General features: G+C 45.6%; 1 protein-coding gene across 1 annotated transcript; it reads left to right on the forward strand.

Moving 5' to 3' along the window:
* Positions 1-4363: 4363 nt before the first annotated feature.
* STK38 (serine/threonine kinase 38) lies at positions 4364-18590 on the forward strand. Its single transcript, XM_064732842.1, has 14 exons — positions 4364-4500; positions 6267-6399; positions 8827-8878; positions 9024-9146; positions 10454-10537; positions 11763-11886; positions 12292-12446; positions 14002-14104; positions 14649-14710; positions 15244-15361; positions 15707-15830; positions 16537-16632; positions 16879-16973; positions 17776-18590. The coding sequence occupies exons 2-14, from the start codon at positions 6269-6271 to the stop codon at positions 17904-17906; spliced, it is 1398 nt and encodes a 465-aa protein (XP_064588912.1). The 5' UTR covers positions 4364-4500; positions 6267-6268; the 3' UTR covers positions 17907-18590.
* Positions 18591-18843: the final 253 nt, after the last annotated feature.

An 18843-nucleotide genomic window follows, 5' to 3' on the forward strand; every position in this document is an offset into this window, starting at 1 on the left:
GGCTCCCATTCAGATCCAAATCTGCAGTAGGAGCCTATAGCTGCAGTGAGATCTTATCTAAGCAGCTTGGAATGCTGAAATATTTGCATCTGAGATTTAGCCTGCCCTCCTCAGTCAAGAGTTGGCTCAAAAATTCTGGTGCATCTGAAGAAAATAGGAGTTTGGTTTTATTTCATGGACATCAGTGATTTCAGGTAAATTACTCCTGAGTTACAACTCTGGAAGGAAAGAATCAAACCCAAGAGTTCTGTAACACTGAGGTGATGGAAAAGGAACTTATTCAGCTATTGAAACCTCTGAAAACAATCTAAATTTGGGAAAGACCAAATTGTCAGTCTCCCCAGCTTACCTTTCCTAAGAAAGAGGAGATTCAAGGCAACCTTTGGGAATAGCAGAGCATTTCAGCTTTGCTGGAATCTGAAATGCAGGGAACTCTCAGAACTCTGGGCCTGCAAGCCAAAGATTAGAATTAAACACAAGATTTGATCTGAGACTTTAGAAAAGGCTTCTAAACTTAGGTGCTAGAAGCAAGAATGTGGATTTATAGTTTAAAGCAGAGACACATTAAAGTAAGTAGAAAAAAGTTTAGAGTTTTAGAGTACAGTACTGTAGGTTTGTGTGTCTTAACATGATTGGCTAAGAAAGCTTACACTGTAACATTCATCCTTAAGATGAAATATTTAAAGATTAAATAAAAAACATAAATATCCTTATTTACAGTGCTTTGTTAGTTAATAAATCCTTAAAAACTCTTATAACTAGAGGTCTTGAGACCTTCTGAGCCATGCAGTGAAGATGTGAGCTGAACTCACCCTTCCTGCCTATGTAGAATATAGAAAAATAAAATCACACAATCTGAAAAAACTCAAAAATCCCATCTCTAAATTAATTCAAAATTCCTTCCAAATCCCCACAAGCCTCCCATCTGCAGGAATCTTTAGGCTTCCTGTCAGGCTGCTGGAGCCTGAGGCACCTCCAGCGCTCCTTGCTCAGCGCAGAGAAGCATCTGGGAAGGATGGATGGGGGATGGATGGATGATGGATGGATGGATGGATGGGATGGGATGGATGGATGATGGATGGATGGATGGATGGATGGATGGATGGATGGATGGATGGATGCATGGATGGATGAGGATGGATGGATGGGGATGGATGGATGGATGGAGGATGGATGGATGAGATGGATGGATGGATGGATGGATGGATGGATGGGGATGGATGGGGATGGATGGATGGATGGATGGATGATGGATGGATGGAGGATGATGGATGGATGGAGGATGGATGATGGATGGATGGATGGATGGTGGAGGATGGATGATGGATGGATGGAGTGGATGGAGATGGATGATGGATGATGGATGGGTGGATGGAGATGGGGGATGGATGATGGTGTGGATGGATGGATGGATAGATGGGGGATGGATGGATGATGGATAGATGGAATGGATGGATGGATGGATGGATGGATGGATGGATGGATGGACAGATGGATGCATGGATGCATGGATGGATGCATGGATGGATGGATGCCAATCAGCATCTCCTGTGCCTGACCCCACGTTCCTTCCCCGCAGCAGGAGGGCGCTGACCGAGCACCAGCTCCTGCACGACAAAGGGAGGGCGGTGCAGGGGCTGAAGCGGCTGCTGTGGCTGCAGCACGCCCTGGGTGCCGTGCACACGGCCAGCAGCAGGGACACCCCGCTCCCCAGCGCCAGCTGGGACTCGCAGGAGAGCCAGGATCCCTCTGATTTCAACAGCAGCGATGGAGAGGGGGCTGCCAGCCTGCTGAGGATTCCAGGTTCCAGCCAGCTGCTGGAACAGATGGAAGCTCAGGGGCTCCTCCCACTAAAGCAGCTGGATGGGAGGATCCCAGAGGGTAACTGGGACCCACAGCACCTTTTCAAGCCCCTCTGACTACTCCCAGCAGTGTCAGCCCAGCATCTGTCCCTGGCTTTACACGTGCACCGCTGAGGGAACAGCTCCAGAACAAAGGGGAACAGCAAAATGAAAACCCTTAAGGGCACTCACTCCTCCAGGTGTTCACAGAGACCCTCCCACAGAGGGTCAGGGTCAGGGTTGGTGTCAGGATCCTCTCCCATCTGAGTGCTCTGTGAGATCCAGAACTCCAACAGGTCCCTTCTCTTCCCCTGCCAGGGCCCTCCATCCCATCCCATCCCATCCCATCCCATCCCATCCCATCCCATCCCATCCCATCCCATCCCATCCCATCCCATCCCAGGGATCCTGCAGCCAGCTGGAGCTCCTGGAGCTCACACCAGCAGGAAGTTTGGGTCATTAATCTGCACATTCACAGCCCAGTGTTTTGACCAAGAACTTTAACTCTGAACACAGGCTCTCTTCCATTCACACCTGCCTGCAGTAATTTCACACTCTGCTCTAGTAATCACTTTTCTTATAGTTACAAAGGATTTTCTCTGCTCCCTCAGCATGCAGACTGTTTTAGGCATCTCAGACCCTCAGGTTTTCCTTAATTTTTTCAGGCAGAAGTTGGCAGTGATTCCCATTCAGCCAAAGCCCCAGACACCCACCTGGTTCTGCTGGTGGAGGAGATGAGAATGAGCTCTCAGGGTTCCTCTCTGAGCCTTTTGTTCCACATTTCCTTTTCTTTCCTCAAGTGAAATCTTCTCCAAGAGCTCCCACAGCAGCAGGAAAACTGATTCAAGAGGCCATTTGTGTTTCCTGAGAGGTGCCACTGGATTTTGCTGTTCACCTTTGATAACAAACAGATCATGTCTGTCTAAGCAAAGCAAGGTCCAGTTTAACTGTAAAGCCAGTCTTTCAGAAGTTAAATCTGTCATGTGTGTTACAAATATATCAGCTTTTCCATTGTGTAGGGACACTGTTTTAAATCCTGAAAAATTTCCTCTGTTGCTGATAGACTTCAACTGTGCTGAATGCAGTTCTCTGTCAAAAATAAAAACCCTTTTCACCCTCTTAATTGCACCTGGGTTTTAATTTTTGCTTTGGTAGAAATGTAAATAAAATGAAGCACAACAACATTTCCCCAATGTGTCTACATATCTGGGATGAGTATTAGTTATGTCATTCCTCACAGATCCCTACTAGGTTCTCAAGGCCAGTCAAACCATTATTGAAGCTGATGGTTTCAGATATTTCAGGTGAGCTGGGAGGGTTAGGGATGAAAAACTGAGTTTGTTGAGCTGGAATGTGGGAACTCTTCCTCATCAGAGTCAGAGGATGGAGCCCCAGGGACCTGACTGTGACAGCTCAAAGCTCTGGGAAATGATCCTGTCCTGCCCAGCACGCTGTGGATCAGCCTCTGTATCCTTCTAAATGCAGTTTCCTCAGGAACTGAGGGGTTGTTTCCTTGATCCCTGAGAGGCAGAGGTGATTTGGTGGCTTGGTGGCCTCTGTCCCTGGCACACCTTGCTCCTGTGGCCATGGCTGATGTGTATCACCCCTATGGGGATGGGAAAAGCCAACCTCCCCTGGGCGAGCCCAGGCTGTGTGCTGGGAGGCTGCAGGTCACCATTGTGGGAAGTTGGAAAGGCAGCCAGGACAGGGCTTCCCATGCCGGGAGGAGCACCCAGGAGCATCCTAGAGACATGGCAGTGTAGGTACACAGTTTGTGGTAACTGGGAAAGGGGCTGCAGCTGAGCCTCATCCCAAGGGCTACAGCTGTGCTGGTCAGGTGAACAGCACTGAAGGTAACGAGCCATGGAGTGCCCAGGTGTACTGACCAACCACAAAGGGAAGGAATCTATGGGGCAGACAGGATCTATGGGGCAGAGGGAATCTGAGGCAGGATTTCAGGATCTATGAGGTACAGGGGATCTGCAGGGCAGGATCTATGGGGCAGAAGGAATCTATGAGGCAGGATTTCAAGACCTATGGGGAAGACAGGATCTATGGGGCACAGGGGATCTACAGGGCAGAATCTATGGGGCACACAGATGCAGTGCATGTATCATAAGGATTTAAAAGGTTGTGCTGAAGAACAAGAAAGGGCAGACTCTTGCAGCCTTCTGAGGTGACACGATGTCACTCTGTATGGGCTTGAAGCCTTCCGCTGTGGTACGGTGTTACTCTGTATGGGCGAATGCTTAAAGCCTTCTGAAACTGCACGGCGACACTCTGTGTATCGTGGGCATCTCAACTGTGCCGTATGCCGGGACACCGCAGGCAGCCCGGCGCCTCTGGCCGGAGCAGAGGAGCGCAGGGGCTGCTCCGGCTCGCTCGGGTCCCCGCGCGGTTCGGGTCCCGTGCTCGGGGCGGCCTCGGGCGCGGCGCAGGCGCTGCGGGCGGGGGCGGGCGGGCGCGGGGCTCCGCCCGGCGGGGCGGGCCGGGCGCGGGGCGCCTGCGCTGCCTTAGCGGTCCCTGCGCCGCCCGTCCCGGCCGGGTCGCTGTGGGTGCGGGGGGCGGCGGTGGCCCCGGTCCGAGCCCCCCACCCGCCGCTCCGCAGCCGGGACCGCGCCTCGCCTGCAGCTGCTGCCGCCCCTCCCGGGGGCTCCGGGTAAGCCGCTCCCGCCTTGTTCCTACGGGCGCCCCCCACCCAGCGCTCCGCATCCTCTCCCCGCCCTCCTCTTTCTCTCTTTCCCTTTTTCCCCGCGGGCCCTTCGCCTCTCCCGGGGAGCGGAGCCCGGAGCGCTCAGCGGGGCTGGGGGCGGCCGCGCTGTGGGCCCGGGGCCGGCGGGGCTCCCCTGCTCCTCCCGTGTTGGTGGCTCGGGCCCCCTTTGTCCGCTCCGGGGATGCTGCCGGGCCCCTCCGCCGCTCGGGCCACGCCGGTGTCACCTCCCCGCTGCGGGGGCGTCCAGCCCCGCTCCGTCCCGCTGCCCCCGGGAGGGTCGGCGGGCTCCGAGCGCCCATCCCCGTGGAAAGGGCCCCGAGCACCAACAGGTGGTTTGGCACCGATGCTTTCTCTTTTGTTCCCCTTCCCTTTTTATTTTCCCTGCACATCTTTCTGTCAGAGAATTTTCCTGGTTTGTTCTCTAGGAAGTGAAAACCGCCCGTGGGTTTTACAGCTCCCACTCAGTGCCACAGAGTGTCTGACCCCAATTCCGGGGGCAGCCCCCATTTCTGGGAGTGTAAGCACTCACCTCTTGGGGTGTAACCCCATATCCAAGGATACTCACAGAGCATGACCCCTTCCACTCGTGTCTGTCACTCTGAGCTGCTCTTGCATAAAGCCATGATTCCACCTCGCATAATTCCATAATTCCATCTCAAAAGCCACCCAGCTGGAGATGGTCACCAGCTCCTGTCCCTGAGGAACCTGTGAGGACAGCACACACGTAGCTGCTGTCTGGGAAGGAGGTGGTTTGCAGGGTCCTGCCTCGTAAAGATCTGCAAAAAGTGAACAGAAAGAGTCATTCGAGCGTGTTGGCAGCACCCAGGGTTATAAAAATGGGAAGTGTCTCACCTATTTTGTCTGCAATTTCTAGTAAAAGTAGCGAAACTCTGTTACCTTACTGCAGGTTACGTGGTATGCAGGAGAAGCAGGGTAAGGTGTAGTTGTACATGTGAAATCTTTGGGGTTTTTTAATGCATATCAGGAAATAGAGCTGGGGTGCCAGATACACTGAAGCTGCTACACACCAGTATTTATATATTGTATTCTCAGAAACAGAAAGGATATTAAAATACATATATCTTTCTTAGATATAAATATGTCAGATACACTGGGTTTGGGTTTTTGGCTATTTTTTAAACAACAACTTGCTCAAAGGCAGTTATCCTCTGGATTTGGCCAAATTTCTTAACTAGATGTTTTTCTAGTAAAATTGCTTAAGGACAACTAAATGTCCTCTTTGCTCATTCTTCAGTTGCTCTCTTATTGGGATAACTTTCAGGATTTAGATAAATTTCACAGCAGAAGAGCCAGTAAGCAACTGGTGGAGTTATTTCTGCAAGGGTTATGGGAAGAATAACTTCTGGATTAGATGTTTCAGTGTGATATTCCTGAATTTTGAGCATTCATTGAAGATAGAACGTGGTGGCAGCAATAAACATTTGCAGTGCTGGCTTAAATTGCGGTTTTTGAGGCTCAAAGTTTCTTAAGTTTCCTTCCCTTTAATTTCAGATCAAAAAATGTTCAAAACAGGAAGTTTGACTTGTACCTTTTATTTTGTAAGACTTTTCCCTGCTTAGCTTAAACTGGTGATCTTTGTTATTAAAATCTGAACTCTGTGATTAAGCACCACTTAATGGGTATGGATTCTTGTTTGAAGATTATTTGTCATTTATAATGTTTGATGTTCTTCCCTTCTCCTCTCCCACCAGCCATGGCCATGACAGGCCCTACACCGTGCTCATCCATGAGTAACCACACCAAGGAGAGAGTCACAATGACAAAGGTGACATTGGAGAACTTCTACAGCAACCTCATAGCTCAGCACGAGGAGCGAGAGATGAGGTAAAAATCCTTCTTGTTTCCCTTCCATGCTGGATAACAGCCAAAAGTTATATTGAATGGATTTTGTTTTCAAAGCAAAAATAATAAAATCTTCTGGTTTCTGTTGGAAGGGACCTTAAAGCTCATCCAGTTCCACTCCCTGCCATGGGCAGGGACACCTTCACTGTCCCAGGGTGCTCCAAGCCCCATCCAGCCTGGCCTTGAGCACAGCCAGGGATTCAGGGGCAGCCACAGCTGCTCTGGGCACCTGTGCCAGGGCCTCAGCACCCTCACAGCCAGGAATTCCTTTCAATATCTCATCCATCCCTGCCCTCTGGCAGTGGGAAGATATTTCCTCTTACCTGTTCTTCCAGGCTCTTGTCCCCAGTCCCTCTCCAGCTCTCCTGGATCCCATTTAGGCCCTGGCAGGGGCTCTGAGCTCTCCTTGGAGCCTTCTCTCCAGGCTGGGCATTCCCAGCTCTCCCAGCCTGGCTTCAGCCCTTGGAGCATCTCTGTGGCCTCCTCTGGACTCTCTCCAGCAGCTCCAGCTCCTTCCTGTGCTGGCCCCAGGGTTGGAGTTCCCTCTGCAGGTGGGGTCTCACCTGAGCAGGGCAGAGGGGCAGAGTCCCCCCTCAAATGCTGCCCACACTGGGGGATCAGCCCAGGGCTCAGTGGGGTCTGCCCTGGGGCATGTCCAGCTCTGCCTCACCAGCACCCCCAAATCCTCGTGCCAGGGCTGCTCCCAGTCCATTCTCTGGGTTTTGCTGGGATTGCCCTGAGCCATGTGCAGGAGGACAATGGTGGGAGCAAGGAGGGGCTGCTGTGAGGAGTCAGTGCTGGGACTGACCTGAACTTGGGCACCTCTTTAAGTCCAATCCAGCAATGCACTGCACTGAGCTGTGTGGCTTAACTTGGGCTGGAACCCTCTAATTTGCTGAATATCCTCAATTGTGGCACTTCTGCTGTTCTCCCAGCTTGCCATGGAGGCTGTAACCAGAATGTGGAAAATGGTTCAGGGTTGGTTTGGCTTTGCTGCTTAACAAACTCCCCAATGCCTGCTCACTGCAAGAGCTGCAGAAACGAGGAAGCAATTTAGAAATAAATACTAATGTGCAAAGATACTTGCTTCAAGGCTTCTGATGAGTAAAGAGAGACTGAGGTCCAGTTCAGGCAGAAAATATCACTGATTTAATTAGTTTCTTTGTCCTCACAAAGCTCTTGCCTTTAAAATTTATTTACTTACTATGAGCACTGTTATGTATTCCCAAAATCTCAGATTTTTTTCTGTTTAGTATTAAGACCTTGTCTGAACAAACAGACTGGACTTTATGAGTTAAATGTTTTTTGTAGCAATACATGTCTGTGGGTGTGTAATTTGGAGTTTAAATGGTGTTGACACTGTACCCTGAAGTGCAGATTGACCTATTAGGGATATTTGGGGGAATTTCAGCATGGCTTTGGCATCACCCAGTCCTGCTGAGCTGTTTAATTCTGTGTAATTCAGATTTTGCTACTGGAGTTGCCGGTTTGTGTGGGCTGGGGTCACTGGGCAGGGCTCACTGGTACCTGAGCATTTTCATTGTGCCTGATTGTGAAGTGATAACCCCAAATATTATCACATCACAGCAGCTGCAGAGAGCCCCAGGAGACAGGGGGAGGATCTTGCAAAGAATGACTTGCAGAAAGAAGGAATTTTTTAGTAATTTGTAATGTCCCAAACCATTCAGCCAGCTGTAAATATGACTGGCACTGGGAAAAAGCTCCAGAGGATAATCATTACAAATGTCCCCTGAAGTCATTCCCCTTCTAAAGTCTTCCTTCCTCCTTTCTTTTCTCCCAAATAATCCCTTTGTACTAAGACTGTAAATATTTCTGATTCTTTAAGGAGGAGAACATGTACAGACAAGTTTCCCCTTCCCAAATATTTTGAGTATTTCAGGGATTAGGAAATCCAAAATAACTTTTCTCATCTTGCATGTGAATAGTTTGAGATGCAGAGAAATTTTAAATGTGTTTGAATACCAGTTCTTCCTGGAATAAGTGAAATTTTGGTGTTTAAATGCTTCTTATGGCTCTGGCCTGAAGTGACTTGCCCAGGTGTCAGAGAGAGATAAGAACAGAACCCAGATCTCTCAATTTGTATTTGTGTACAGCAAAAATGTACACTTGAATAACCTGTGGAACTCAAGGCAGGTTTAGTTTAATAAAACCAGGGAGGACAGGATTGGAATTATAAAACTGCATAGTAGATTCTTCAAAATTAATTTCCTGTCTGAGTCTCTTGTACATCTTTACCCTCATAACTTGCTGGCACAAACCAGAGGTTGTGGATATGTGCACCTTGTTAAGAAACAAAGTTAATGATTCAACCTGGGGTTTTTTCTAATTTAATTTAAAAAGCAAGGTTAATGATTCAACCTTTATTTTTCTAATTTGTCTCTGCTCTAGACAAAAGAAACTGGAACAAATGATGGAAGAAGAAGGCCTAAAAGACGAAGAGGTAATGAATGTGGAAAAACTATCTTAATGGTTAAATACAAGAAATTTTCTTTTTCTAAATGGAGATCTGGGATCTTTCCTTGGAATTGTTGTGGTCCCTGTGGAAATCACCTGCAGAGCTCTCACTGGGGTCTCTTAAACTCTAGAAAAGGATCAGGAGGTCGGCACATGCACAGAAGGAGACGGAGTTCCTTCGCCTCAAGAGAACCAGGCTGGGACTGGAGGACTTTGAGTCTCTCAAAGTAATAGGCAGAGGAGCATTTGGAGAGGTGAGTCCAGAAAAAAATGACTGCTTGTGTTTTTAACTGGCTCTGGTGTTTGTTAAAGACTTGCTCAGTTTATACAAGCAAAAGGAACAACCACAGATTGACTTTAGCTGAACAGTCACGTGCAGCTGTTTTTTACCTAATAAATGCTGTTCAAGGCATCCTGTGCTTTAAAGGAAACAGGATGATGTTGAAAATGATCTGATGGACAGCTAAAAGCAGGTTTGCAGTGGGTTTTAAAGGGGAACTTCTGGGGCTGGACTTAGGGAGAGGTGGAGGGAGGGCCCTTGCAAAGTCTCTTGTGGTGGCCTTCAGAGAAGGGGCTTTGGACCACCTGCTTTAGGTGTATATTTTTTTCTGATTTAGAGATTGGGTAATTGAGAAGTGTTTTAAAGACTTTTCTATTTTTAGTCTCCTGTGAAGAGTGAGACAATACAAATGTTAGAATTTACACCATCACAATCAGAAGTTAACTATTTCTTAATTACAATATATTATAAGTGTTTCTTGGTCTATCAGTTTTTGCTGTCCTATGTTGTAAATGCTTTAAGGCTAGTTATCTAAAATTATTCTTGGTGGGCATTATATATATATATATATATATATATATATATATATATATATATAAAATATATACTATATATATTATATATAATATATATATTATATATATATATATATACTATATTATATATATGTAATATATACTATATATATTATGTATAATATAAAAATAATTAACATATATTTAATATATATTAAAATAAGATATTAACTAAATTAATATTTAATACATACTTAATATTATATATAAATATTTGTACAATAATATAAATACACTATACATATATATTATATAAATATACAAATATATAGTATATGTTATATTTATTTATATATATTTACAGTGTATTTCTTTTAAAACTTGTTTCTAATTCTATTTTTCTCTCAACAATGTTTATCCTATTCCATAATATTTCAGAGTTAATATTTCTTATCCTACTCCATAATATTTCTAAGTTAATATTTCTTACCTCAAAGTTTCCATACAAATATATACTATGTAACTTTCTATTAAACTTTAAGAATTCTCTACAAATCTATTTCCTACAGGTGTGAATCACTCATGGTCCTCTGTTAAAATAACTGCAGCTCTTAGCATTAACAGCACTTTCTGCCATTGCTGTGCACTGTCTAATGGTTCTGGTGTTTTACAACCTGAGATGATTTCATGAAATGGAAGCCAAGGGTTTGCTACCCAGCTTTGTGAAGAGCTGTGCTGGGTTTGATCAATGTGTGTGTGCCCCCAGGTGCGCCTGGTGCAGAAGAAGGACACAGGGCACGTTTATGCCATGAAGATCCTACGCAAAGCTGATATGCTTGAGAAGGAGCAGGTGAGGAACACCCCGAGCAGGAGCTGGGCCATGGATCACTCTGTGCTGTGTGCAGAGCAGGAATAGGCTTCTGTGCTTCAATAGTTAAAAATTCTGGGTTTTTTGTGTCTTTTCTTATAAAGGAAATAAGTCAGAAAAATCTCTGAATTCACAAGGACTTCTTTTCTAGTGGGCTCTTTCAACACAAAGTTCTGTGCGAATGATTCAGTGTTTTACTGCACTTCTGACTTGCAGGATCAGATATAAATATAAAGATATTTATATCAGAGATACAACTGCAAGAGCTTGGATCACTCTGTGGTGTGTGCAGAGCAGGAATAGGCTTCTGTGCTTCAGCAGCTGAAAATTCTGGGGGGTTTTGTGTCTTTTCTTATAAAGGAAATAAGTCAGAAAAATCTCTGAATTCACATGGACTTCTTTTCAACACTAAGTCCTGTGCAAATGATCCAATGCAGACTTCAAGGCCAGTGTTTTACTGCACTTCTGACTTACAGGATCTGATATAAATATAAAGATATTTATATCAGAGATACAACTGCAGGAACTGTACCATGGATCACTCTGTGTGCAGTGCAGGAATAGGCTTCTGTGCTTCAGTTTAAAAATTCTGGAGGGTTTTGTGTCTTTTCTTATAGAGGAAATAAGTAAAAAAAATCTCTGAATTCTCAAGGACTTCTTTTCAACACAAAGTCCTGTGCAAATGATCCAATGCAGACTTCAAGGCCAGTGTTTTACTGCACTTCTGAAGTGCAGGATCAGATATAAATATCAGATACAACTGCTGGAATTCAGACTCAGAGACATAAAGCAGCAGCATTTAATATATTTAAGGCTTTCCTTTGCTTTCCAGTACTTCTGGATATGTAATGATCTGGGACAGTCATGTCCCAGCATGACAGCACTGGGATGAAGCTCTTGTGTTTTCAAAAAGAGATCTAATGATTAGGTGTATTTGTAAAGAATTGAGATTTTTGTTTATAGGATTTATATAATGTACAGGTTTACTATATAGTTATATATAAAATATATATAGATGTATATATAATAGGTATAAAATATATGTATATAATTAACCACATGTTGAATATTCTGATAGTGTTTCTGCCTTTGTGCAGAAATTTGACTTTTGTCTTCTCAGAATTTGATGCTGTTCAGAATAATAATTGAATTGCCTGTGAAATATATGAATTTAATAAAACTTATCCAGTGCACTGTGTGTGTGCAGGTTGGCCACATCCGTGCAGAACGGGACATCCTGGTGGAGGCAGACAGCTTGTGGGTTGTGAAGATGTTCTACAGTTTCCAGGACAAGCTAAACCTCTACCTGATCATGGAGTTCCTGCCTGGAGGTAACTCTGGAATGCAAGGGCTGCTCTCCTTTTGTTTGGGGATTGGTAATTCCTTCATTAGAAATGCAGTCTGGGACTGGAGTGCACGTGGTGTTTGTACTGTACATCTGGAAGGGAACAAGATTTCTGCTTTTTAGGGTACTGAGGTGTTTGGGCAGGCTTGAGGTTTCCTGTTTGGGTCTTCAAGCTGCAGGTATTTAAACTTGGCTTTCATATACTTCTGTTTAAACCTGGCTTTAATATTCTCTAGTTCCTGCCCTTGCTTTGCCCTGGCTGTCTGTAGAGCAAGAGCATATCCAGGTTTGGCAATCTCTGCTGGTTTTAGCTGAAATAGCTTTTTTCTAGAAATGTCTTCAAACTCAGTGAGAGTGGAGCCTGTGTGTTCACCTCTGGGGGGTTTTCCAGGTGACATGATGACATTGTTGATGAAGAAGGACACTCTGACAGAGGAGGAGACACAGTTCTACATCGCTGAGACCGTGCTGGCCATTGACTCCATCCACCAGCTGGGATTCATCCATCGTGACATAAAACCAGACAATCTTCTCCTGGACAGCAAGGTATGGGCTGGCCATGAGCAAAGAGGCCTTGTGACTGCTCATATTGACCTGAAGGGGTGTGGACAGTTGTGGAAGAAGATGGTGCTTCTTTATTTAGCCCTGTTCCTTCCAGTTTTTGAGGGGCATATCTGCCAAATTGCCAGGGAGAATCCCCAAAAGCCAGGAAAGACCCCAGCTCCACTCAGACCTCGAGCTCTTCTGACAGCTGTTTAAACTATTTTTGGCTATTTCAGATGCAGTTTAAAGCACGTGGTTTCAGTTCCCTCTTAGGCAAAACTGTTTCCCTTTTCTCTCACATCTGTTCCACTCCCACTTGCCAGCTCTGGTGGTACCAAATGTGAAGGATGTGGCTGTTCCAGTAGCCAGGCTGAGAGTGGAGAACCTCCCTCAGGATCAGGGTGTACCCTGAGGGCTGCCCAGGCTACCTGGTTATTGTAGCATTTTGCAGAAAGCCCATTTGTTTCAGTTCCTCTTATTTCACACTCCAAGTGTGCCTAAAATGAAGATTTCTTGGAAAGAGTTTGCCAGCAGTAAATAATGAGTTTCCCACTACTGTGTGGAATTACTGCAGAATCCCAGGATGGTTTGGGTTGGAGGGGACCTTGAAACTCATCCTGTTCCACCCCCTGCCATGGCAGGGACATTTTCTGCTGTCCCAGGGTGCCCCAAGCCCATCCAACCCGGCCTTGGACACTTCCAGGGCTGGGGCAGCCACAGCTTCTCCAAGCAGTGTGCCAAATTCAGAATGTTCACCTCTAGACATGCCTACATTTAGGGCTTTGAAAAGGAGGTATATTTTATAGATACACCTCTAAAATTGCTTGTGGTCAGTGTGGTCACGTTATGCACCAGGACAGATTCAATCACTGAATTTAGGGTGATTTTTATCTCCTGGGGTCAATACACAGCCCAGGGACTGCAGCTGCCTCTGGAGATGTTTCCTTCCACCCTGAAGTGGTTGGGAACTTGCAGAGCAGAGGTTTCCTGAAGTAAATTGGCACTGGGCTTTCTCTGTGGAGTAGCAATGGGAGTATTGATGGTTTAATTCCCTGTACACATCCAGTGTTGGGTTTAAACAAGGAAAGCAAAGGACATTGAGGGGCTGGGGCATGTCCAGAGAAGGGAATGGAGCTGGGGAAGGGTCTGGAGCAGCTGAGAGACCTGAGGGGGCTCAGCCTGGAGAAAAGGAGGCTCAGGGGGGACCTTCTTGCTCTCCCTGACAGGAAGGTGCAGCCAGGTGGGGGTCAGGCTCTTTCTGTCTCAAAGAATGAGAGGAACTGGCCTTCAGTTGTGCTGGGGAGGTTCAGATTAGATACTGGATTTTTTTTTTTTTTCACTGCAGGAGTGGTCAGGCATTGGAATAAATTGCCCAGGGAGGTGATGGAGTCACAGTCTCTGGAAGTGTTCAAGAGGCATCTGGATGTGGCACTTGGGGACATCATTTAGAGATGTTGAGGGTGGTGTTGGGTTCTCTTCCAACCTTGCTGATGCTGTGATTTACTATGATAATGCCTTATATTGGGTGTTCTTGTTGTTTTGTTTTGTTTATTTGTAGGGCCACGTGAAACTCTCAGATTTTGGTCTGTGTACTGGACTGAAGAAAGCCCACAGGACAGAATTTTACAGGAACTTGAATCACAGTCTTCCCAGTGACTTCAGTAAGTTCTTTGGCTCCAGAGGGTACCTGGTTGGTTGCTCTTGGGTCCTGACCAAACTCATTTCAGTGTGAGGGTGTGGCTGCAGTGGGGATCTAATAATCAACTTCACATCTTGAGGTGGATTTTCATTTTCTGTAAAATCATTTCAGTTACTTTAAACCCATTTTCATTTCCAGAAGTTTGTCTCTGAATCAGACTCTGCTGTACCCTTTTGCATGTGTAATAGAATGAGAACTCAGTGAGTTGGTAGCTGCTGGATCTCATTACTGAAATGAATAAACCAGCACAGTCTCTGAGTATCCAGGATTATTCTGGAAGGGAAGACCTTGAATCATGGAGTTACATCAACCCTGAAAACATAGTTTGCTAATGAAAGGCTCAATTAGATATTGCCCATAGGTTTGGAAGTTGCAGAGAGGTTTAGGTTTGAGGTATTGACCCACATCTTAAATGAGATCTTTAGTGTAGTGGTAAAGATATTTTGGGGGTAAAAATATATTGGGTGAGCAGTAGGATTCAGTCACAGCTATTGAATCTCCTTCAGCTTTCCAGAACATGAATTCCAAGAGGAAAGCAGAGACTTGGAAGAGGAATCGCCGGCAGCTGGTGAGTAGGTTCCACCTGCTTGGAGATGTTCCTGCTGAGGTGTTGCACCCACATGGAACATGGATTTACCTGGAAGTTTTTAATGCATCTGAGGTCTGGACAATCCTGAAAGGAAAAGATTCAGGGATTTTTTTAAAAAGAGGAATGACTCTAGTTTGTCCTTCATCCATCTGCTGAACAGCTGGTGACATATGTGCAGAGATAGCACTGCCATAATTATTTACATGGATATCTGAAGTCTCCCAGCCAAAACTATCAGTTCTTGTCACTTCCAATCTCACAAAGGTCTCCAAGGTGACCCATTCCAGGACACTGATACCCCTCCCTGTTTTCCTGGTGCTATTTTAAGACTCTTTCACGTGAAAATGTTAATTTTGTCTCTACATATTTTGGAAGAAAGGCTTTAAACACCTTTGCTAAAGGATCTCAGAGATAATCTGGTGTCTTCTCAAAATAACCACTGTTGTATAAGTTCCCATGTCCATGTCAGGCAGTTCTCCCTGCAGAGGCATAACTGATGGTGTTTGTTCCAGGCTTTTTCTACAGTGGGAACTCCAGATTACATTGCTCCTGAGGTCTTCATGCAGACTGGGTACAACAAGCTGTGTGACTGGTGGTCCCTGGGGGTCATCATGTACGAGATGTTGATTGGTAAGGAACAGGCAGGGCAGGCTGGAGGTGGGAATGCTGGAGCAGCACATCAGCTGTATTCATATATTCATAGAATCCCAGACTGGTTTGGGTTGGAGGGGACCTTAAAGCTCATCCCTGTCACCATGGGCAGGGACACCTTCACTGTCCCAGGCTGCTCCAAGCCCTGTCCAACCTGGCCTTGGACAATTCCAGGGCTGGGGCAGCCACAGCTGCTCTGGGCAGCCAATTCCTGTGCTTGGGGTCAAATTCTCAGAGCATCCACTCCTTGCCTGGTCTCTGGTGTGTTCTGACTTCAGCAATTAATTTTGCTTGATCCAAGATGATATTTTTGTTTCTTTACAGGTTATCCACCATTCTGTTCTGAGACTCCTCAAGAGACATATAAGAAAGTGATGAACTGGAAGGAGACCTTGACATTTCCTCCAGAGGTTCCAATCTCTGATAAAGCCAAGGATCTTATTTTAAGGTGCCAACCCCATGGTTTGCCAGTTAATACAGCACTAATTTTCCTGTCTTGTCTTTGTATTCTGTGCCTCTCATGGCTTGTTTCACATGGGAAACCCTGATGCTACAAACTGATACACACATGCATCAAATGCTGAACTCCCTTGTCAAATACTTTTGTCTCTCAGGCCATTTAGTGGTTCCCTGACTCAACTGTGCTAAAAAGGAGTTCCCATGGAAGTGCTACTACTCTGGCAAAATGTTCCTGCTCCTTATTTTGCCTGCAGCCTTCTCATGGAAGGACACAAGTTCAGTCCTTTTGACAGAGTTGACTTCTTGCAACAGCAATGGTTTTGCCTTTGTATGCACTAGAGCATACAAATGTGTCCCAGTGCTTGCTGACTCATTTGTACTTCAGTATCTATTCTCAGGACAGAAATATAAATGTCTGGTTTTTTAGGCTTTATATGTTCTTCTCCTCTACTCTGGTCCTGAAATAGAAAGGTCACTTTATCCTGTTGTGAAGGAGTAGCACATCTTAACTGTGGCATTGGACATGACATTCCTGTACATAACTTTGTGTCTTGGTTTTGCTGTGGAAGTTCTTAGTCTGCTCCATTTAGATGTTAAGAAACTGCAGCAGTATCAGTTCAGAAAGCTGTTCCATTTCTGGATGGAATGCTTTCCTTTTCATTCTCCCTTCATTTTCATTCTTCCTTCCATCCCAGATTTTGCTGTGAATGGGAGCACAGAATTGGTGCATCTGGTGTGGAGGAAATAAAGAGTAACCCATTCTTTGAAGGGGTTGATTGGGAGCACATCAGGTAAGATGCTTTGCAGAAAAGCAACTGCTCTTCTCTAGGGGCTGCTCAGGCCAGCCCTGGTCTGCAGCAGGGAGCAGCTGACTGGCATTTATCACATCCAGCTGTGGTGAGAACATTTTGTTCTCTACCTGATGCTTGCTGAGGTTTAGGTACATTCAGTCATGATTCTGTTAAGAAATGAAAGGTGGCTGAACCCTGCTTTGCCTGCCTTTGAAATCTCAATGCTTCATCTGCTCTTCTTGGCAGAGAGAGACCTGCTGCGATTTCAATAGAAATTAAAAGCATTGATGATACCTCAAACTTTGATGAATTTCCAGAATCTGATATCCTTAAACCAACAGGTAAATGATTGTTTCATTCTCTGTGTAAACCTTCCTCTTCTGTAGAATAATCCTTCCTGTTAGTCAGATCTTACTAGATACTGATTAACTTTTAGCATGACCAAATCGCTTTGTGGTGCAGGGGTGCAAGCTGGATTTTGGAGGACATGCAAGCTTGTAAATGATGTGGGAGTTGCCTGAGAAAGGGCAGCTCTCAGAGGCAGCAGAGCTTCCAGAAAATTCAAATCTCAGCAGGGCCTGAGAGCCCAATGCTGCATGTTCCCCTCGGTGCTGATTGCTGCTGGCACTTGGAGCAGGGTGGGGAAGGGTGGGACTCAAGGGGATGCTTTGCTGTGAATCTCTGAAGGATCACAGCATAGCCACACATTTGTTCAGTGAGTTTAAAAACAGAATCCCAGGCTGGTTTGGGTTGGAAGGGACCTTAGAGCTCATCCCACTCCACCTCCCACCATGGGCAGGGACACCCTCACTGTCCCAGGCTGCTCCAAGCCTGTCCAACCTGGCCTGGAGCACTTCCAGGGATTGGGGCACCCACCACCTCTCTGGGCAACCTGTGCCAGTGTTTCACAGCTTACATTGTAAAAAATTTATTCTTTCTGTCATCTGAATCTGCCCTCTTCTAGCTTACAATGCTTGTGCCATGTCCTGTGTCCCAACAGTTCTTTCCTGGGGTTGAAGCACAAAGCTGCATCTGCATTTAGGAATTTTTTTTCCTTTAGAAACATTCATCCAGTGTTTTGTATGAAAAGAAACATTGCAACTCCAAAGGATAATTAATTCTATTTCTTCTGTGTCTTTCCAGTGGCAACAAGCAACCACCCAGAGACAGACTACAAGAACAAAGACTGGGTTTTTATCAATTACACCTACAAACGTTTTGAGGGCCTGACAGCCCGAGGAGCAATTCCATCCTATATGAAAGGAGGGAAGTAACACAGCTTTACCTGGGACTTCTGAGCCATGGAATTCTGTTGCTGTACTTTGGGTTTATACCCATAAAAGAACTTGTTGGTTTTTTTTAAAGAAAACTTGAGGGCTATCAACTCTTGGAGAAGAATTCAGGACCCTGTTTTGTTACACACCTGGTTGTTATTAAGGATTTTTTTTCCCTGCGCCATTGAAAAATTCCACATGTTTGCATCATCTCTGCTGCCAGCACCTTTTGCTGCTTCAGGAGCAAGAGTTTTTTTTATATTTTTTGCCAGACTGTCCAGTCCATTGGGAGATGAGAGCAAGCTTTCCCTTTGGCATTGCAAACCACGGGATTCTATAGGACTGCATCCAGTCCTGCATTAAGTGACAAACTCACTCTGCCAATTCTGCCAGCACTGTTTGCCCAGTCCAGTTGAGGACTCCAGGACAGAGGAAACAAAGCAATAATTGAAGCTTGAGACAGACAACTCTCCAGGAAACTGTCTAATAGAAGGACAAAACTCAGATTGCCTTAACCTTTCTTTGTAGTTTTTATAATGCTCCCTGGAAGCCTCTTCAATAGCATTTCTCAGCTCTGTCACTGTGGCCCCCAGTTCTGGTGCACTTTACTTTTGGTACTAAGTGACCCTCAAGCCATTTAATATTTTTTCTAAATTAAAAAATTTTGCAACACTTTTTCTTTCCTAAATAGAGGAGAAATGTGCCATTTCCTCCACTGAGCGCCGAGTTTTTCAGTATTTCAGGGTGGATCCATAAGCAATGCAGATAAACTACAGCTGGTCACATAAATGGGTCTGGAATTAGAGCAGAGGGAGGGAATTCCAGGAACCTGATCCTTGGTGGGCCAGTTGTGCACAGCTGGGCCAGCCCTGAGGCTCCCCGGGCTGGCTGCTGCTGTTTCTCAGCCTCCTGAGCTCTGCTGCATCTTCAGTGCTTT

Source organism: Zonotrichia leucophrys, chromosome 26 (genome assembly GCF_028769735.1).
Source record: "Zonotrichia leucophrys gambelii isolate GWCS_2022_RI chromosome 26, RI_Zleu_2.0, whole genome shotgun sequence".
Classification (NCBI taxonomy): Eukaryota; Metazoa; Chordata; class Aves; order Passeriformes; family Passerellidae; genus Zonotrichia; species Zonotrichia leucophrys.